The 23,295-nt window shown below is 31.0% G+C and overlaps 1 protein-coding gene across 4 annotated transcripts in view; it reads right to left on the reverse strand.

Moving 5' to 3' along the window:
* Nucleotides 1-1,923: 1,923 nt before the first annotated feature.
* The window catches only part of LOC140052365 (3',5'-cyclic-AMP phosphodiesterase 4C-like), a 99,751-nt gene continuing 78,379 nt past the window's right edge, over nt 1,924-23,295 (reverse strand). For all 4 annotated transcript variants that reach the window (XM_072097905.1, XM_072097907.1, XM_072097906.1 and 1 more), the window contains 13 exons: nt 22,342-22,527; nt 19,629-19,739; nt 18,936-18,988; nt 17,083-17,198; nt 16,792-16,885; nt 13,943-14,166; nt 13,401-13,499; nt 9,689-9,853; nt 8,838-8,937; nt 8,144-8,298; nt 7,393-7,515; nt 6,705-6,887; nt 1,924-5,751 (listed from right to left, as the gene is read on the reverse strand). In XM_072097905.1, the coding sequence (XP_071954006.1) occupies nt 5,362-5,751; nt 6,705-6,887; nt 7,393-7,515; nt 8,144-8,298; nt 8,838-8,937; nt 9,689-9,853; nt 13,401-13,499; nt 13,943-14,166; nt 16,792-16,885; nt 17,083-17,198; nt 18,936-18,988; nt 19,629-19,739; nt 22,342-22,527 (1,999 nt within the window). In that variant the 3' untranslated portion in view covers nt 1,924-5,361. The remainder of the gene's footprint in view (nt 5,752-6,704; nt 6,888-7,392; nt 7,516-8,143; nt 8,299-8,837; nt 8,938-9,688; nt 9,854-13,400; nt 13,500-13,942; nt 14,167-16,791; nt 16,886-17,082; nt 17,199-18,935; nt 18,989-19,628; nt 19,740-22,341; nt 22,528-23,295) is intronic.

Raw genomic sequence — 23,295 nt, forward strand, 5'->3', positions numbered from 1 at the left:
ATTTTACCGTACCTTTAGTAAACAGAAGTTAGAATACGGTACCGTATCTTTAGCCACGGCGTAAAATTATACACTTTTAACATGATTAATAAACATGCCACGTTTGTGTATCTTATTTAATGTTATTCTATTGTATATAGGTAGTGTGTACAGAGAGCTTCAATATATTTCATATATTTGTATTTTTCTTCAATTAAAGACCATTTTTGTTAAATAAACTTCAAATGTATCATTTTTAGGTAGGGTAGAACAGCCATTGAAAATTTGTAAGAACGTCAGACTACTGTAATTACACCAGTTTTTGTTACACACAAATTTTTTAATGATTTATATTTTATATGTAGGGCCTATTTTTTACCATTTGTAAATTTTGAATCAATTCAATTTATTAAACTGCAGGATGAAAATGTTTTTTAATCAATAAACCAGAAATGAATGAAAGGACAAACAACCAGGTAACATTTACCTTGCCATACTAATCATATATGCATGGTATTATCCAGGGTTTCCCTCGGGTAGGGGTTTATGATATAAAATGATATGACATCAAGTGCATGTTATTAACATGGCTTAGTGATAAATTTAACTTTCCAGAAACAAGTTAAAATCAGTTAAAGATTGTCCCCCTAAAAAAAATTATTTTTTAATTTTTTTGTTGAATATGTTATTTAATGGTCACATAATAGTTATTCACTCTCACAAAAAATTGGGTCTGAACAAAATTTATTTACCTGAGAAAAATGTAATTTAAAGCAAAAAATGGTCAAATTGTCTCGAAGACAATGAGTTTTGGGGTAATTTAACTGTTTATTTTGTCTTTTTATAGGTGAAATAATTTTTTCCCCCGTTTTTTTTCTTATGGAAGTGAACAACTTCATTAAAACTGCAAAATGGCCTATTCAAAGTCCGATTTTAAAAATCTTTATTTTTCATGATTTTGGGGGACAATACATCTTTAAAATATAAGTTGTTAAACTTTAACATTCTAAACCATCAATCGTCAGCTTCAACGCCACAAAACAACAGAGGTCTTCGGTTTCAGAAACAACAAAAATGTATAAAATGTACAATTAAATGTCACAATAACATTAAATATAATGTTAGCATGTATTTGATCAGATAACATTTTATATCATAACGAAAAGTAAAATTAGCGACCGGGCCCTAGACCCTTCAATAAAACAATTCTGACTAATTTCCAAACTGGTCTTTTTGGCCCTGGAGTGTTTATAATTAGAGATTACAGCTACTAAAGACCACTACAACCTGGGTCCCAAAAGTGGTCTTTAATTTGAGGTATACCTGTATTATATTATAAAATTAGGACAAAGTAGTTGGGAGAAACAGACTTGATTATAGGTAAAGTAAATGTGGTTACAACCATTTTAAACAATAGAAATTTTAAACCCGGAGTTGACCTTTTAATCTATTTTAAATTTTCGCTATTTCGATTTCAACTACAATGTTTACCGTTTCCCAAGTGAACTGCATATTAAGCTATGTCTACACTATAAACATAATGTGACAAAAAAATGTGAGTATGCCTAAATATGGTAGTGATATGTGTGTTATATGTAAATTTGATCATTGATGATTCCAGTACTATCTATTTTTACCCATATACAGTAAATGGCATGCAGTCCATTTAAGAAAAATTTAAATTTGTCAAAATCAACTTGTTCATGAGAAAAAGGCATATTTGTTGTTAACAAAAGTTGTTTCTACAACATGCTATACCCTAGCCACTTGATATCACATGGAAAGTGATATGGTTTCATCCAACAACATCTTTATTTGTGCACACTATTTTAATTTCCTAACTTTTAACATCCAAGGATGGAAGCAGAGGGGTTTTGTGTTGACTATAAAAATTGAAATAAAATAATAATAAATATCAATTTACTTTTAAAAAAGAAGTTGAAAGATTGACTGTTCTATTCACCTTGTTGATTGAAACAATCTATGTTCCAACAAATGTAGACAATCACTATTTGCAATTTTAAACATGGAGTCGACACGGTGATAAAAATTGCCAGTAATTGTCAATAATAATGCAAAAATTGATTACAAAATAAAAAGATTGATATATTATGGATTAGTCAATCATGACAAACACAATATTTAAACATTTTCATAGAAAATCTGGAAATTATATGAAATGAATAATAATAATTAATGGCACTTTTAATATTCCAAGATTATTAAAAAAACAAAAACTAGAATTTTCAGTTTTTATATACAAGAGTGCAATAACAAATGACGGCTTGATCAAATTTGTTTAATTATTTCTAATATACAATAACAATAAATAAAGTTTAAACATCCCATTTTGTGCTGTTGGAAGAGACAACTACCAAATAAGACCATATATTTAATACCACCAATTTACATTTACAATAGTATAAAATATGCTCTCTATTAGACATGGACTCTATAGTCGAATAATCTACTTTATTTTTCACACATTATTCAGAGATCTATTTAATATGTAATAAATAATGATTTATTTTGGATTAGTAATACAATTCATCCCTTACTGTATAGCTACGCTCATGAATTTATTAAGATTTTACACAATGAATATTTATGTTTTATTCGTGACATACTGTACATTGTGTATAATACACACCTTATTTTAGCCTCTAACATTAATTGTTAAATCCCCATGTTTAGTTACATAAACTATTGCTATAACTCATCTTTAAAGTACATTCCAACGATAAACGATAATTAATGTACAGTTATACGGTACCAAAAATAAAACCATGGTCATATACCTGGTTAGTGTGACCAGTAAAAGTGCTGCAGGCAACTCCCTGAAAAATACAGAACCCTAGGCTGCCTACAATGTCCAGATTCAAAGCTGTACATAGTCTGTTTTTGTTTATTTTTTGCAGAATTTATCTTTTAAGAGTAGAAATTAATTTGAGACATTACAGAATGTTTTAATTCAGTTAACATTCTGGATTTAGGAGATTCAGAACAGATTTACCAAATGATGGGTATCAAAAGAATGAACATTTCAAGAGTGTGTTAAACCAAGGAATTCTAATAACAGGATGGTGAGCTCGACTCGAAGAAAATCATACGATCTTTTACCCAAATACATTTAAATAGCATTAAAAAATTCAGCGTATGATGTACACCTAGATTTTGACAGTTTTGTATGAATTCGTCAAAGCCTAACCGCAGATCAAAATCTGTTCTTATAGCCTATCTTGGCAAGTTAAGCTCAGCGTCCTGTTGTTTGATTGCCTTAGTTAAACTTTGAGAATAAATTACAGTTTTTCTTGGCATCAAAAACAAGTATAGAAATATAAAAAAAGTCTGGTTAAATGGAATTCACAAAAAAATAAATGACAGGGTCTATTGGAATACCATTTAATTGAATTTACAGTATATTTTAGCTACAATGCAAAGTAACAGTTGTTTTTTAAAGCCTTTTGTTCACATCGGACTTCAAATATGGTAAATTTGACCCAAGGTCATCAGTAAACTTGACCATTGTTTGCACTATAATTTAACCTGGTTAGTTTTATCAAAATCTAACCATGACAATCCGATTGGACTTTTTTTATCCCGCATCGTTAATTTACCAGTAAGTTATACTGTGGTCAGGTAGTGGTTGGTAAAATTAATTGTCTTGGTTAATATAACTTTTTGGGGAACTTAAGCCAGTTTTCACGGATTTAAATTGGCGAATGAAATGAGTTAATTTGACCATAATTGAATCCAGTGTGATCAAGGCATTGTACTGCAAGTAATTTTATCATGGACTGATTTGAACCATCAGCTCACAGTGGTGGAAATTGTTAACTGCTGTCTGTATAGGCATACTGTATAGCACGGCACTGAATTCTAAACTGAATATTAACTTATCTCGACTAGCACAAACTGCCACAGACACAGGGTGTTATTTTAACTCATCATCATAACCAGCACAGAATGTGGAACATACTTCTCTACTGATTCTAACATGTATTCATTGACACAGAATATCAGACACATTAAGTGCTAACTGGTTTAGCATCTATTTTCAAAGAATAGTGGGCCAAGTATTCAGTTATTTTAACACATCACACCAGAAGAGAAAGTGGAATACAGGTTTTAACTGATTCTAACTGGTATTCATTGACACAGGATACAGTATCAGGGTTATACCTAGTACATGATCAGACTGTGCTAACAAATTTACTCTAGCATATTTCCAGACACAAATGCTAATTATCATGTTACACAAAACTTACTAATAGTGGGCATGACATTTGTACAGCAGTTAATGCGAATACAACCCCTACTATGGTTTCCAAACAATAACAAATGAAAATTCTTTCAGTCAATGTATAATGTATAAAGTGTGTTGTTAGTATTGAAAAAGTACCGAGTGTACAGTTGTTAGAATAGCAAGTGTTCCCTCTTGTTAATTTAGAAGGCTGTAGTACATTATTTGCCCAAATAAAATTGTCTCTCCAAAAGTGTATGCTACTGTGCCACATGATAACAGCTATTGATTGTATTTGTTTTATAGTACATTTGTTATCTGCTGTTAGTGTTGAAGTTGTAGCAAACTATTATGTACATACCTACTTTTGTAATTATTAAACTCCATAGAGCAGTTTTCTCAAAGAAAGTTAATTAGACATTGGTTTTGGTGTGGGGTTTGATGGGTTTTGCCTATTGCAGAAGTTACTGTATATTCAAACCCTTATTGGACATATTTTCTTAAATACATATTGATCTATAAATCTCTATGAAGAGTCTTTCGATAGTAAAAGCTACTGTGATCTGCCTTCTTGAGTAAAGTGCTCTTGTGTAAAGTTTTCTTGACGAGGAATGTTCAGATCTATGAAGTTATTTTTTCACAATTAGGGTCGTAACAACAAAGTGTTCAAACTCAATTAACTAATACTTTTGTAACAAACTGACCCTGTCACAGGTTGGGGTTATACATCTGTTATACAGTTTTATTGGTTGGAGGTAAAAATGGTTGATGCATGACTTTCGTATCATAAGTGTTGTACATTAATCTTGTACAGTACCTTGAGATTTGGTAACAAACAAAAGGTTAGTGTCATAAGAGGTGACTTCCAGAAGTATTGTTCTGGTTCAGACCTATAGAGCTGTACGCTACTTACATTAGAATAACTCCTTAGTTCTGAACAGGCCCTTAGTAGATGTTACTGTTGTTAGTAAAGTTATCCCAAAACCTTTATAGTACATATTTTCAATATTATTGTTCAGCACTATAAATTAACAACCATTTGAATTCTACAATAATGATGAATTTAGTTGTGTTAAAATTTACATCTTTCCATAAACTGAACTTGATTGTCTTTTCAAAACTTGAATCATAACATATAACTATAAACGTGGTATGGTCAATTTCGACTCTATTGTTAAAGGAGTGTCATTTGTTGTGAATGGTGAATTTGAGGATTCACCTTTCACCAAAGTAGCCACTGAGTCTGTGTCAGAAAGAACTAAATCGTCTTCTGTTATTTGCAATTCAAATGCATCAACGTTTTCATCCCCGACATCACCTTTATCCTCGTCAAGCAGGAGATCAAACTGGAACTTTTCTGAAGATTCTGCTGTGGTGGCAAGCTCTTGTGAGGGTGGACTGTTCGGTATTTGACTCTGGTACCAATCTCGATTCTCTTCTAGATTGTCAAGAATATTCTGTGCATCAGGATACACGAGATCTGCCCATGTTTCCCACAACGGGTGAACAATATAATCAATAAAGCCAACCTGTAAATAAATATAAATATTCCAAGTATGTACACTTATTTTTCAATTCTATTGCATGTTGAAATAGATAAAACGGTTAGTGGAAATGTGTGAATGCAAATAAGTTTTGTTTAGATCATACTGTTGGTATGTTAGATAAGTGAATGAAAGTACAACATAGATACATGTAGACAAGATGGTTCTCAGGCCTTTTCACACACAAGTCTGATTAACACAATCTTAACACACCCTGGGGAATGGGTACTCTTGTTTAGCCTGTATTTTTTACATGTAGTACATGACTAAATCTACCTAAAATCCACTAGCTAACCTATTTTTAAAATGCCTAAAGTGAATTTATCTATGTACTGTAGCTACAGCAACTAATTTGATATAATACCTCTGATATAGCATAGATAAAGCCTGTTTTCCTGTCGATCGTTAAGTTGCGTTGAGTTGACATATTCAACGATTTGACAGGAAAAGGGAGTAAAAATTTACGTTATAAATCGTTAAAATCTTCAATCGTTAAAGTTGAACTCGTATTACGATCATTAAAACTGACCAATCAAATGGTTTACAAATTGCGTCGACCTCGGGAGAACCAAGAAACTATGAACGATCGCGTAAAAATGTGTAAATATTAGCGGTCCGGCTCGATCATCGTCATCGCTATTTTATTTTCAACTTCAACGATTTTAAACTCAACGCAACTTAACGTCGACAGGAAAACAGGCTTTAATAACTGCAAGATAGCTGACCTTTTTATAAACATAACTAAACCTAGCCCTTCAAGTAATCTCTATCAACTAGAATTGTTTAACACATCTAGCTATCTGTTTGCTACTTACCGTTATAGCAAGTGTATCAATTTTTATGCTATTTTCATTCTAAAAGCAATCCTTTGCCTGAGTCCTATTTATACTGTATGTCTATTAAAAGTATGCAATTTATATGCAGTTCTAATCTATTACCTGCGTTTTCTCAACAGATGCATTATGTCTATCCATCATTGGACTGATATCCATTTTTTTTTCACGTTCTAAATCCCCTTGAGTGAAAAACTCTTCCATAATTTGATCTGTCCACTTGCGGTAGGTTGACAAAACCTTGGCTGGGTTCCCTAGATCTGCACAGTGAATCACGTTTTTCAGAACCTTTTTATAAAAAAACAAATTATATCTTGTTAAAATGATAGCATACAGTAGCATGTTTACAATGTTATCTTTCCAGATCCAGATCTTTGTATCACATAAACAAGAACAATTCCAGTAATGGCACAGTAGCGTAACTACCAGTAACTAGAGTCAAATCCTGTCTCAGCGATAGGAAACATTTTTACAGACCTCCCAAATCTTCTAATAATCACAGGAGTTTTGTGATATTTCAATTCATTCTGCTTCTTGCTACACTAAATATTTATGAAATTTGGCTAAGGCATTGCATAGTTGTATGGTCTGAAACATTTTTTTGTTTTATTATTTTTATTATATACTTTTGTGAATATATACATGAATGAATTTGTACATATTTATATTAAATATAGTTATTTTAGTTATATTATAAAAATAGTTACTAAAATTGTGAAAAAAAACATACTTTATGAATTTCAATGAGTAAAAGCTAGCCTTAAAAATAAAAAAATGGTGACATTCGACAAACCTGTATTCTATCAGTGTAATTATCAAGTAGTAAAACACCTGACCCTGCAACCTTCTTTGTCTCAACCATAGTTTTCAAATCTGCTAATAGGCTCATATGTTTTGACATGTCTGTTGCTAACACCTAGAAATTAAACAAGAAATTTACAAGAGTGTGATGGATATGTTGGCTACCATGCTATGACACACAATGACATTAATGTATGCGTTTTTGTTTTTGTTCTAATATACAAAAAGATAAATTAGCTTTAGTATGTGAATGTCAAGATTTACAAACCAAGTATATAATGAATATAATCTGTAGTAAAACACAGCAGCAAGAATCACTAGGAAGGAGGTTCATCAGAAGCGAACCCCCCCATTTAAATACAATGTAATTATACCTTAATTTAGCCTAGCATTATACAAAACAATTTTATTTCGATGAATTACACATATAAAGTAGTAGCACTGCTGATATTTTTAGTATAAAGATGCAATGTTGGGGTTCAAGTACAGGTTCATATTCTCAAAATATTTTCATACATATTATTATTATGAAGAATTTGTATTTATTATATACCGACATTATGTACTACATGGATGACATAGTCTAAAGGCTATAAAATAAAAGGGTTAGGAGAATGATATAAACTGTACTGGATCATCATCAGGCGCGGATTTAGATTTTAAACAGGGTTTACCCCCCCCCCCCCCCCCATATTTATGAAATATTTAGAATTCATACTTAAAACGATAAATATATTACATACCATGTCTATACTTATTTTGCGTAACGTTTGGAACTGTTTCGTTGTCAATGTTTCAAAGATATTGCAGTTCTCACATTGAATAAGCTTAAATGCCACAGCTAAGGAATGGTTCTCCAGCACCGACTCATCATTGTACATAATAGCAAGTTCAGAACCTTTGATAATAAATAATGAATGTTTATGTGTGCAATGGTACAAATAATTTCACATCAGAATGAAATTATTTGTTCTATTGCACGAATATAATTATTTGTTTTATAACACACCTAAACAAAACGGAATTGCAGTCATATTCTACAACACCATTGCATTTTCGATGATGTAATTAAGTGATAGAATATTTATTGAATATCATGTGATCTACACTCCTCCAATTAAATGACAAGAATCTGTTTTATAAGGGTATTTGCATACCCAGAAGCAAAGAAATTGAAGTTGCAACAAGAATAATTTATAATTTCAAATATTCAAAGAAATAAATACCATTGAAGCTCTAATAAAAATTAAAATCTGTGGCTTGTGACTTTAGTATGCTAATCGGTTACAGTACCTTAAACTTTTCTAACTGTATTGACGGTAGGTGGTGTTCATTAAAACAAAATTTATACTACTGTATATAAAACATAATTAATTAATATTAATTAAATAAATGCTAGAATAATACTGCTGATTTGAATGGTCTTATAGCACTTACTTGTGGCTACAAGGAATTGATTATTTAAACCAGGATGATCAACATCATGAATAGCACCTCCAAATATAGCAGCCAATATCTCCAAATCCGTGAAGACATTCTAAAAATAGAACCAATAGAATTAATGTAAACATCTACATTTTGATAGTGAAAGTGTTGTATGTAACAAAACTGAAATATAAAAAGTTGTGTGTAGTATCATACAAACAATAAATGTTTATGAGTAAAGCTCTGTCTACAATATCAAACAAAGTTTGACAAAAAGAAGTGTGATGTGCCCAAATATGGTAGTGATATGCCCGGATATGGTAGTGATATGCCCGGATATGGTAGTGATATGACATCATCATGTCCATTATGGGCACATCACATCACAAGTTTCATAGTGTAGACATAGCTTTAGAAATGTAGAGGTTTTTTGTTGTTTTTAGGAGGTCAATGATTGATTCTTCTATTCAACGAGATTAGGCCGAGTTCAATAAGAAAGTCACACTTTTTCAAAAACATTAATTATTAGTTATATAACACATCTACTGTTCTAAAATTAACTTTTGTTCAATTAACTGGTTCCATCTTTATTTATGCGACGAAGGCATTGTAAAAAAAGAGGAACCTCTAGGAAATCGGCAGAGCAGATGACAGCAAACACTACAGGTTGGATATTTATTATATATTATATAACAAAATTCTCAACAAAATAAATGTTTACAAACTGCTGAGCATGCAATAGTACCTTTAATCATTAAAATGGAAGAAAATTATATCCACAGGGCATGTGATATGAAATCAACCAAGCAATCAAAAATGTGGAATAGAATATAATAAATTAAAAAATAATGAAAATTAGAAACCTCAAGAGCAGGAGCTCGTAATAAATAGTTAATAGATTGTACAACATCAGCAGCATGGACTTGATTATGGTATTTAATATTCTTCTTATAATGATCTTCTAATGTCATCAGGTAAGTCACCAACGTCTTTCCAGGTATTTGAAACGTCTTCAGTAAACCTCGCTCCTGAAAATTAAAAAATAATTAATTATCGTCCGAAACATCTTTAAAGAGGAAACATATTGCTGCGAATTTCAAGCAAATTGTCAATGCTGCAAATTGTCTATGCTGTAAAAAAATAACCGGTTATTAACCATGTCAATAAATTAACAAAAATTTTTTGACAGCACAAACACGAAAAATGTTTAGTAACCGGTTAAATGGCAGCTTGACAATAATAGGTAAAAACACCCAATCGTTTCAGTGTTAAAACCTGTTATTGCTTTGCAACTTTTAGCTGAAACACAAAATAATGGTTATTTGATTGAAAGCTGCAACTACAAAACATTGCAGTAACAATTGAATTGACCACCAGAGATCATGCATTTTGGGTAATAAAGCTAAGGACTTCTGTCGACAATCACCAACGATTTAAATATTATTTAGCCGAAATACAGTCGATATAAAATTATATATTTCAAATCTTTTTTGATTTATTTGGCGCTATGCTGCAGACATCGGACGCATATACTATTTAACCATTTATTTAATTGTACCAGAAACAGGCCACAATAAAATGGAGGCAATTTATTCAGACACTTCAGCAGAAACAGACCATGAGAGAAAGGAGGTAATTTATTCACACACTATTTAACAAGTTATATTAATTGTAGTAGAAACAGGTCACAAGCAAATGGAGTCTTACTCTACAACACAGATTTTGAAAAAATAGTGTTTAATTCAAAATGATGTAAAAAAAAACCAAAATATGGTATTTGCCAGTGGATATCATATTATATATTTTTTTAAAATGCTGAGGTATTCTTTTTCTGCTTCCATTTTAAAAATAAACAAAATAATAATATGAACTACAAAATATAACTTATAACACTTTAAATTAGGAATGCCAGCATAGTAAATTGAGATGTACGCTTCGTTGTCTTGGGCAATTACTCAGATTCTCGCTAAGTATTCTAGTAGGACAGGCATCCATCACTTGCCGTCTATTTTAGTGATTTGTTGTTGAGAGCCCACACATTGGTCAAATCTGGCTGTATTAAGTCTCTTATATTAATACCCTGGTACTCTTTAGCTCAGCAACTAGTTACCATTAACAATGTAATGACCTTTTAAAAGCCTGTTACAAACAAGATAACATTCATACTTGGGAATTAAATTAATGGTTATTTATATCCCTGTACAATATTTACTATTACAGTGCTGTGAGTTCAACTATAAATGATGAAATTATGTACTGTATACAAACCATACTGTACCTCGTTAACTGAAAACAATAAATCAAAGTTGCAATTTTAAAATCAAACTTGATACTACAAACAATGAATAACCGTTTATTTTAAAATAGATTAAAAAATATTTTGAAATCAACCACAATTCTTCTTTTTTGTTTGAGCTTCCAAAAAAGTAGGTAATTGTCAACGAAAAACATTTACCCACAATGAAAAGCAGTCAAAGATTCAAAATACAGCAGTTGAATCAGGATCAATCAAGTACTTTGTTGTTTTGGGTAAAAGTTGCACTGTTCAGTTAACCTGTTATGGTGTTTCACAACCTATCAGGTGTTTTTACCTGTTATTTAGCCAAGAAATTGGGAGTAATTTATTTTTTCATGATTATTTAAACATTTTTCTCAGAGAGCAGAAACGGATGGTCCCTTAATGTACCCTGGTGCTGACCCCATACCCTGATCCACTTCTTCTGAGGCTCTTACTACTGACAGTAGGAAACTAGTATGATAATTTATAAACAATTTTATTCCACAAAATACTGAGGATACATATTGTCTGTTGACAAGGATTGCCATGTAAATAAAGAAATGTTTTTTTAATGCCAAATAAGATAAGTCATAAACATATGAAATTATAATCTTCTCAAGTTTCAAATTGAAGCTGATGATGACATTCAATACTTGATTTAAAGCGAGAAAAATACTGACAATAAAATATTTCAATGTATTATTTTATTAGAAATATTTCATATTAAAAAGAAAAACATATTAAGAAATTAACATAAAAAAAGTTTCTTCTTGATAGTCACTGGCCGTAGTGTTATAGCATACTTATTAGTTGGGCTTTAATAAATAAACAAGGCTATTATATTTACAAAATGTCAAAAATTGCAGGAAAAGTGTCTTTATTTATTCAACCAAAAATACATATTTATGTCACTAGTCTAGTACCACACTCTACCAAATTTTTGTTTGGAGAAGTTTAGAAATCCTGTCTATACTACTGGAGGTTAGCTGTGTCCACCTGGACTGCAAAGCACAAAATGACTGTTGATTCACTGAGTTTAAGAAGGTGCACGGTTTAATGTTCACAAACTAGTTTTCTGTTGTTTACCAATATCAACTGGTCTCCACTAACAAACTTTGGACAAATTTCTAAACTAAAATTATTATTATTATTAAAAAGTTTGCTCAAGTATGTAGACTTTAATGGAACATGTTCTCATAATCGCGTTGAGCATAGCTCATCGTCGACGCGATTATTAGATCATGTTCCGAATATGAGCACTGTTTCAATAATTTGAGAGTATGATTTATATATAATTTACACAGTGCTACGCAACACAATTGATTTATCATATATATAAATCCAAAGGCAAAATACAGAAAAAATGACAATGCTGTGGGTATCAGTGGCTGGATCTCAATGGATATACAAAAAAAAAAGCGAAAAGCTAAATCAAAACGATAAAGTAAAACAGCCAGAAAAGTTAGCAGAGCTTTCGGGCAACACTAGCCCTTCATCAGTGCAAGTGAAGATACTCATTATCCTTTAGAACGTTAAAAATGAGTAGGCGGCAGCAATATGGAAATTTATGTACATGATTGTAAACATGATCACTTTTGGCAGTTCGACAAGTAAACATAATAAAATAGAAATATTCTATTGTTGTCAAAAACTAAATGTCAGAATAGAAGAGAGGATGGGGCATTACATTTGTACAGTGTGTTGTGCATGGTTGGCTGCTTCTCAAAACTGAATTGGAATTCACTCTGTAGCCTTCAGCTATAATATCTATGGTAATGTGAAGATGCCATTAAATCTGATGTCTTACAAGACTAAAGCAATTAAACATAATCATATTTAGATCAAGTTTCATTTATTTTCTGTTTAATTGAAATTTTATTTTATTAGGTATACAAGAAAGGGTCCTTTTTCTAGCTTTTGCAATATTCTACAAAGGTTTTTCATTTCAAAATATTGGTAAAATTTATATTTTACAACAAATATTCAAAGATTTTGTTTGTTTTCTTGGTGGTGATTTGTCTGAAATGCTATTGCAAAAAAGAATCCCAAAGAAACATATTTAACTTAAGGAAAAATCAACACTTAAATGATCTAAAAGTTGAAACCAATTTTTCGGACTGATAGATGTTAAATTATAGAACTCAACTTACTTTTGCTGTAAAAGAAAATGCTAAATATAAATATCTGCAAACTTACCAAGTAATAATTAGTGACAACTGATGGATGATAAATTATACAATTGTAACTCATAAAAGCAATCTTGACTTTATTGTAAATAAAAAATGTGTATAACTTACTTGTAATAAGTTATAGGTGACAACTGTAAGCGGTCTACAATTTGTCAGTTCATTAACTTTGAAAATATCAAATGACCATTTCTCAACATTTTCCATTTCCTGAAAAACATAATTAAAAAACGTGAATTAAAACAATTGAAATACTGTCTATTAAAATATAAAAACAATTTTTATAACAATTTATTTATCTATTCCTTTCAGTGAAACATAAAAATTGGGCAATGAGGAGAGACAGGTCGGAGAGACAAAAGCTGTCACAGACAACTATCGCCAAATTTAAGTAAGAATAAGATACAAAAAATCATGTTGAGTTTGTCGGCTGAAAGTATATATGCTAGATATCAGACATTCACACTAATTTAATATAGTTTTGGAACAAATTTATCTCTACGATAGAGCATACATCTCAACTGATAAGTGTCTGCTTTATGGCAGATTTGAGCTGTCAACTGCACATTTTTGCATACAGATCTTTACGTTAATGGTAGGGCTAATAATCAATCTGCATGAAAATTGAACTGAGTAAAAATAAAAAATCTTACTTTATCAAGCTGTTCTTGTTTTGTAACAAGAATGCCATACTTTGGTAAATCTTCTTCCAAAACACTATCATGGTGCTTGAGTTTCTGTATTCCCTTAATTTTACTCATGTCATTGCCTCGTTTGATGTTCTTCTGATGGTTAATATTCTTTTGTGTGTTATGAGTAGGAGAAACGGCATTTTCTCGATTATGCTGGATAGGTAAGTCAATTTCTCGTTCCTTGTCTGAAACAAGATAATTTCCTGATTAATCATAAAATCATTTAACTAAACGGTACTGGGTTTGTAGCATTCTAACAAAATATGATGAAGACATCAAAATTGTGTTTTAGAGTAACAACTCATTAATACTTGAAATGAAGTCATAGGCCTACAAAATGTTGCATTCAATATATAACATAAATCTTTTTTTGTTCAGAGTTAATATCTCTCTATATGCGAAGAGGATGTTTTGCAGTAAAGTGCGATTTCGTGGAGTAAAATGTATTTCATAAAAGTAGTGATTCTATAAAACTCTTAAAGATAGTCGAAATATATATTTATACGAAAAAAATATTGTACTTTTGTAGTATCGACTCACTTGACTTTGTTATTTATCTAAATTAATTCCTTTTATTATCTTATACCAATTTTATAGAAAAAAGGCAAACATTACGAATTCAATAATATAATAAAATAAAAACCTAGGATGTCAAGGATGCTTATATTTTCTGAAATTTTGTTTTCACTGATAGTTATGAAACGTATCTATGATTAACTCAAATCTATTGTATTGGATTTTACAGTTTATAGGCAATGCATCGTTGATTTTGGATTAAATTACAAAATCATTACAGAACAGCAGCATAATCATCATTCCTTGTAATGTAACTCATTTTTATTAGATAAAGACAAACATACAGTAAATGTCAACTCAGTGCTTTTCAACAATTTTTCATAAAAAATTATTCTTTCTAAATATTCTTGAATCTGTTGCGTCCGTGTGTTTTAATATTATAACCATTTTAGGCATGACAATTTATGTACGCAAGATGGCAAATTGTCATTGCATGGTTGATTCGCATTATAAATATTAAAAATTTATTTCTGCTCATTTGAAACGTTGTCTGCTATATTTCTTTTCTGTATTTAACGCATAGTACTAAATATGAGCTACTAAAAGTCTATTTATTCAGATGCCGATGTATGTTGATCATAAAAAGCAGTTAAATCTAGGTTGTGTCTGCCTTTAACAGTTTAGACAAATCTCATATAAGTAATAATAGTATTAAACCCTGGAGATAATACATTTTGCGTCACTTTTAAAAGCTGGGTTATTTTTAGAACATGGGTTAAATAGAGCGGTATAGTTACCGATGATAAATATGCACATTACTAATAAAAATAGACTATTTAATTCATTTTTCATACCTAATAATATACCTCAAGCTTTATAATCTACACTATGGTTGATACTGTGTGGACTAATAACCCCATGGTAGTATTACTTATATTTTGAGGCAGTTTACTAATAAACTTGATATTTGGTGAGTGAGATCAGTACATTATGAGTTTGAGGAACTTCTGGAAACAGAGGTTAAAGTAATTGAATATAAAATTAATTTCTATTTGTTAATGCATGAATGGAAAGTCAACACATGCTGATTTCACCTAAAAGTCAATTTCTGCTTGATCAGTATTGAGTGTGTTTCGTATTAAACCTGTGACGCAAACTCAAAGGCAATTTCCATATATTAACATAGATACCTCTACCATGAATTGAAAAGATAAAGATTTAGATAAATTTTGTTCGCACTGAATAAAACTTTTTTCATTAAGCAAGCTTGTAGGCAGGGGGGTCCGAACCCCGCTTTTCCTAAAGTGCGCTTTCAAACTAGACTATGCATATAGGCCTAGCCAACTTTTTGTTTATTCTGTAGTATAGCCAGCAGGCTAGAAAAAAACAAGATAGTCTCATAAAATAGCTAATAATCCTGCCACTTCCAGTGTATTTTCAATTGCCACCCGAAAAAAGAACCCTCCTGTAAAAATTCTGCCTACGTGTTTGTTCAAGTCAAGTCAAGTCAAGTATCATTTATTATCATTTGTTTTAGGAAAAACATAGAAATTTCTGTTTGCTCTGTTGGCGGAGGACAATATCCAACGGACACAACACGAACTCAAAAACAAAAACATGTATTCTATTGAATATTATCTATTTTTCCAATACTGAATTGTTTCAAAACCATATTAAACTACAAATTTATTATACAAAAAAAAAGAAGCCCAGGAAAATATCAAGCTAATGACAATCCACTGAGATGCCATTCTGTTGAATGCAGCTGGCTGGAATTCTGTACTAAGCTTGCTGCAGTTTCTATGCTTTAAGATGCCCTTTCTGCCAGAAAGACTACGAACAAAACCTACCCCTGTGCCCCGCTCGGTTTTATGGCATTGAATTGTACATTGTAGATAATTTAAAGGGGCTTTAGTGATATGGTCCGGTCTATGGATAGTGCTAGTCAATGTTGAACAAGTCAAACAGGTTCGGATATTCAATGGTTACCAAAAAAAAAATGAAGTCAATATTCAAGTATATAAACACTAAAGTTTATAAATGCCATTTGATTGGTCGATTGTGCTGTGCATTAGATGGATGTATCCTCATAGGAATAGGTGATACATTGAACATCCAAGCTGTAGTAAGTGTGTGCAAGCCAAATTCCGAGTACCATATTTGTTTTTCAAGGTTGGGTCTAGTCTTTGACATCCAGTAGGTGTGTTTTAAAACAATGAATGATTTGTATTCATGGAATGCATAGATAGTTTTCATGTAATACATTACATGTAATACATTATATTATTTCTTACCGAGAAAAGTTTGAAATAAATATTCCGATACTTGATTTCCTGATTTACTTGCCTCTGATGATGAAGTGAGTTCTCTTCGTAACATTCGCTTAAACTGTATCACAAACAAAAACAGATAATATAGAAATCAAGAATATTAGAAAGAAATATATAGATATAGCCAAACTCATTTGTAGAGTGTAAATACGATGAATGGGATGGATGGCCTCAACTTTCCTGTCCGAGTTGACAGTGTTAAGCTCTGTCTACACTATCACGAGCTTTAGGAATAGATACAATGTTGTGACATACCTTACTTGTGGCCATATCACTAACAGACCTGTGTGTTTGCATAGTTTCTAGCTGTTCCATACACCAGTCTAATTCCTCTAAAGTATCTGATGCAAGCTTCTGAAGTGGCTCATCCACTAAAATAAAAACAAAATAATTTATCATAATACACATATTTCATCTTCATGTAAAAGAAGGCAATGGACATCAATGTTAACACCTGGGAAAAAAAGGCTGATGACAGAAAATCATGGAAAGATTGTATTAAGGCAGGACTTGTACACAGCGAAGATGAAAAATGAAGAGAGGTATCTGAAAAGAAAATCTAGATCAGCCACTGGAACTCACACAGACTCACTGGATAACTGATGACATTCTCCCCAATGTTGTCTCCATAGTCAATTTTGACTGAAGGATGCCTGATTGAATGACATTTTCACAATATTCATTCTAAAATAAATAAATTTTAAAGAACAGAATATTTATTTTCTTGCACAATGTAATTATGAGTTTAAAAAACCTTTAAAATTCATCTAATTAAGAATAAAATGTGTTTGTATTTTTTTTTCAATTCATTATTTAGGCATGATGTCATGATGGCCAAATACAGAAGTTTTAATCAATTGTCTTTATAGGTGCCATACACAAGATGCTCTACATATTAAACAAGTCTGCATATAAAATAAAGTCTTTGAGATTGGAGTTGTTTGATTGTGAAAAAAAAATTGTGACATCAAAGTGGTTCAGAAGTCGAGCTCTACAAAATCTAGATTTTGAAAGATTCATGAATAAACACCTTTAAACATTCAATAGAAAGTTACTAAATTAATTTGGTTGTTTATTAATATCCTTCCATCCATCAACCTGTCCACACCACCACCCACATTTTCACTCACATATCTAATTGTCCACATTCACCCACACAATGACAACCTACAAATACAATTTGTTCGTTCTTTCTTCATCTTACAGACTAATTTATTTTAATAAATAGTAGACATGAGTGAGTGAGTGTGACCAAGCGGTTAAGACAGTGGAACCGTAATCCATAGCCTTAACATCGGCAAGGGTTCGAGGCTCACTCGCTCCATGGTTCTGGTGGTAGAACAAGTCTTCTCGGATAAGGACTATAAACCATAGGTCCAGTATACATCTGGCTCATGTGCACTTTAAAGAACCTAGTACATCTTTCGAGACAAGTAGGGGGTTACCCCGGTGTACTAGTTCATACATAAACACTGTCGTGGACAGACGTAATGGCGCCGTAGTTGGCTGCCGATGACACGATGTGACCCTTAGGGGAGAAGAATGTTGTTGAAAAGATGTAATATCTAAGTCTACAGCGCCTTTGATCACTAATTGTTGCTGGAATTGGCGCTTTAATTCGTATATATATATATATATATATATATATATATATATATATATATATATTATTATTATTAATTAATAAATATATTATTGTATTGTTGTAAACTTTTTGACCTGACAATCGTACATAAGAGACTAGTTTTGTTAATTTGTCAGATTCAGAATTATGATTTACAATATATATGCTGCATCAAAAAGTGTACTGTATGTTTGTAAGCTTAGTCTTTCTGAAGTTCTAAAGCTCTGTCCTACAATATCAAACTATATGTGACAAAAAATAAAATGTAATGTGCCCATATATGGACATGATGATGTCATATCACTACCACGTCACATTTTGTCAAACTAGTTTGATAGTGTAGACAGAGCTTTAGATTGAAATTATTTGATCAGTTACAGTTCTTATACTATTATTGCTGTTTGAGACTGTTTTTAGTGTAGACATATTGTAGACATTTAAATATTTATGATGACATTTTCAAAAGCCTATATACATCACTTACTTGATGAAGTTGCTGGCTTTGAGCTAGACAGATTTGGCATTCTTGGCGACTGTCTAAATAAAAATGAAAACAAAAAAATGAATCATAAATTTACAGGTATGTTGTTATACAAAAACTTTAAATAAATTGTTAAAAACGCATGCTTCCGATACCAGACAAGTCGACAATGCAACATGTGCCAAGGGCATGGTGTCTCAATCCCAGAATTGAATACAAGCTAGAGATAAAAAGCTAGTTTAATAACTGTACATCGCATTTTTTTTGTTTTTTTTAGCAGCACCACATTTATAAAGATCGGATCTAATTAGTTAAATCATCAACTGACATCCTCTTTTAAACAATTTCATTTGGATACAAAATAAATAATGAATGTAGGAGTAAAAGTGTTGTTGATCTATTTATGTTTTTTTGCACTTAATTATTTACTCATTATTGAATCAACCAAAAGAAATTTTTTTGAATAAATTAACTATATATCCTGAAGAAAACAATCAAGTTTAAATGAAGTTATATTAATTAGATTAAGGTTATAATTAATTAGAAAGCAGAAATACATAGTTATCCTTCTGAGGGAATCAAGTGAGCCAGTATAACGGTTCAATATTCATATATAAAGCTTCCCATAATTCCACTCTAAAGTTCATATAATAAAGTTCATTGCAATAAGTTTGTTCCAATAAAATAGACACATACCTATTTGAGTTAGCAGGTATACCAGTGATGGCGATATAGTTTTTACGTACATTCCGTAAACTTGCTAGAATTTGTGCAAAAGGTGTTACTATAACATCCTCATTATTATGTCTAGAAAATATAAAAATAATATTATTTATCAGTATTTAGACAAACATGTGAATAGTACCTCTCTCTTAATTTGGTAAGTTTTGGACAAAATTATGTGAAACATTTAGGGTCATTTAATTAAGGTCAAATAGGTTAGATGATATTACTATCTTTAATATAATGCATTACCAATTCATGGTAGTGATTTATAATGTGATATAAAATATTTTTTTGGTAGAATGTGCACATTTTTGCTAAAAATGTATCCTAAAAGTTAAATTGCATAAAAATTTGCTTTTTAATCTGTATTTGAATATTTTTTTAATAATTCATCATCAAAGATTAATGACTGAAATCTTCAAAGTATTCATATAAATCATATTGAATGTAATATCTAACATAAACATATCTCAAACATATCAAAGATTGAACAACTATAATATGAAGATGTTTTGTATCAGTAATGTAATATTCAAATTGACCCAAATTCAAAATGCTGTAATAAAATAACACAACCGACAATAAAAAAAATGATGAATAAATTATAATTTAAAATAGCAGAATGCACAAACAAATCTAAATGTTCATGGTAGTAGTAATTTGTATCCTGCAAGAGCTATAAAATACTCGTGTTTGCAAGCGTGTAGTTGATGGAGAGCCAGATACAATAGCATAGCATTTCCATCAAGTTAAATTTATTCAAAGGACTTTGCGTTGATCTAAATATGTTTATTCAATGGATCTCAGTGTGTGCGAATCTAAATGTTTACACACAAACCACTATTAAAGAAAGTGCAATTATCTGGGTGAATCCATTATGATTTACAGTAGTAGTTCATTTGCATTCTATTTTAAAACTAAGCATCTGTAATTTAAATTCTTTTTAAATTTTGTAGCTTTTGGTGTATTTTTTAGATATATATATATATTATTTGTTTGTTTTGTTTTTAAAATTTTATTTATATGTATAAAATGTTAGATAGTTCTATTGTCGATCAGTTTTTTTCTTAATCTTAGTTTGTCCACTATCATGACATTGAGTATGATCACATCCAAAGTCGACTTCTATGAAACCCAAGTTGCCGACTGTAAGATATCTATGATGTTTTGCAGAGCTAATGTCTTTTAAATCCATAAATGATTGCATTACCATCACCTCATGCTGCTGCTGCCACATAATAAGTGATAATATTAAAATAGACATACCGGTACACATCTTTTAGGTTAGACTTGCTCCAAGTCTGTATTTATTGTCTTTTTTATGTCATTCCACCACACGTTTTGATTTTTGTCTCCAAACTCAAGTAATACAACTATGAAACGCCATATGTGCAAAAATATTTATATTTTTACTAATATTAAGAAAAAACTCCGTCTGGAGCCCAGACTACTTTTAGGTAATAACTGTTGATCTTAATTTACATGATCATACTCATTTATTTTTCAGAAAACTTCCATGTAGCAAATTGGGTTTTGTTAAATCTGGCATATGGAAAATTAGGTGCAGCAAACTGGCCAACAGTTCATTTCATAACTGATTAAGAATTTATGCCGATTAATTTTTAAGGTGTGTTCTTCCAAATAAAAACGAAGAAAAAAAATAGAGTATAGGGTTAACCTTTTACTCCATATTGTAACAGTTGTATTTCAGAATTGGCTATAAATAGAAATGCACAATAGATTTGCATTATTATAAATAATTGTGATGAAAATAGAGTGTAACCAGTTGTTATGGGCTATCCTGCCATTTCTTTTGCCAAAGAAAACTGAAGTAGAATATTTGTACATTTGGCAAAAGAATACATGCTTTTCGTTATCTCTGTATTCTGTAACAGGATTCAGTAATTTAATTTCATTAACATTATCGTTGATGATCCAATTATATCTTAGATTAAATATGTCAATAGACTTTCTCTATCTACCTTTTGTAGATTCCCACACAGGTTTAAGTAAACAGAAACTCACTGAAATTACTAGTTCACTTTTTAAAGGGACATTCTGGGTTTCAATTTATTACTTAAGCATGTTCGCATGGAACAAATTATCTTATTTTACAAGGGTAAATTTAATACAATAACTTAAGCCTGTTTATTACAAGGAGAATTCAATGTTTTTTTGCAAAGAACATAACTACAAAATATTTTATCATACTTTTATTATTTTTCGTTGCGTTTTTTGACCAAGCGTCTGCTGAAGTGTTTGATATGCATGAGTACTCATGAATGTGTGGTTACTCATTTCTGAACTGTAGTTCAATTGTTATCTTTGGAAAAAGTAGAAGCCATCTATGTGAACTACTAATTTCGCTATAGCAAAAAATTTACCAGAAAATAACGTTGCAGTAATGTAAGATGCAAATAAGAAAAGCATGCGCATATAGGGAAATTTTCAATTCAAGTGGAAACAGGCTTTAGGAACTAGAATTTGTTGCAGGTTGAAATATATGCATCAGCATAAAACAATGCTTTTGATTCAGTTGATTCACCTGCGGAAGACTTCAATCTTAATATCTTTTTTCGATAATCGGTGACACAGAAAAGAGATAAAATAAAACTAACAAATTGCAAATTTTTTAAGTCATAATCTAATGAAAATGTTTCACATTAAAATATGGTATACTTACGAATCACTAGCAATGGATGAATTCCTGGACATAGACTTAGGTGAAAGGTCAAAGTCACTGTCTGACCTGTAGAGAAAAGACTCCCTCCTCTGTGGAAAGTTTGCAGAAAGCACAAGTGCCGTTGAGGGACTTGATACCTCAAAGCCTGGGCTCCGACTTGGTGATGCTCCATTTTCGACATCAAAGCTGTAACATTATAGAAAAACATAGATACTACTGTAGTTAACATTTATTAAAATTTCACAATAAAACTTAATATTATTACTTACTATTATACGCAGTATCAGAATATTTGATTTAGGATTACCTTTTTGAAGACCAGAATACAAAATAAAGTTTCTATACTTCCTTACTAAATTTCATTTTAATTTATTTTTCAACCAATAAACATTAAAATAATACATAACAGAAACAAAGCACAATGGTCAGGGGCAACTAAAGCAAAAAATTACAACTCAAAGCGTCAGTTGCCCCTAAAAACACCCAAATACAAAAAATATTGCACCAAGTAAAACAATTGTACAAGCTTATTAAAAGTATCTTTATACTAAAAATTAGTATAAGGGATGTTTTGTAATCAATATATTCAGATAATATGACCAAGAACAACATTTGGCTAAAATTTAGGGGGTGATTAAACTCGACTTGCATTAATAATAGATTTAACGAAGTCCAAAAAGTCTTGTCTTTATTTAGCCCAGGGAGTCAACTTCCTGTTTAGCCTAAATTAGAGGGATATTACTTGATTCCTGCTGGTTTTATTCGTTATATCCCTAATTATTCAAAATCACGTATTCATAATTTTATTTTGTATATATTTATCTTTTAAGTTTTTTACCAGCATGTTAGTGGTGATTACAAAAACATACATTTTCTTTCACTATATTAAATTTGCATTTTGTAAACCAGAATTTGTGAAAAACCAAAGATTAGGGCGAGTGCAACTGCAAGGTT

The sequence above is a fragment of the Antedon mediterranea genome, chromosome 6 (genome assembly GCF_964355755.1).
Source record: "Antedon mediterranea chromosome 6, ecAntMedi1.1, whole genome shotgun sequence".
NCBI classification, from domain to species: Eukaryota; Metazoa; Echinodermata; class Crinoidea; order Comatulida; family Antedonidae; genus Antedon; species Antedon mediterranea.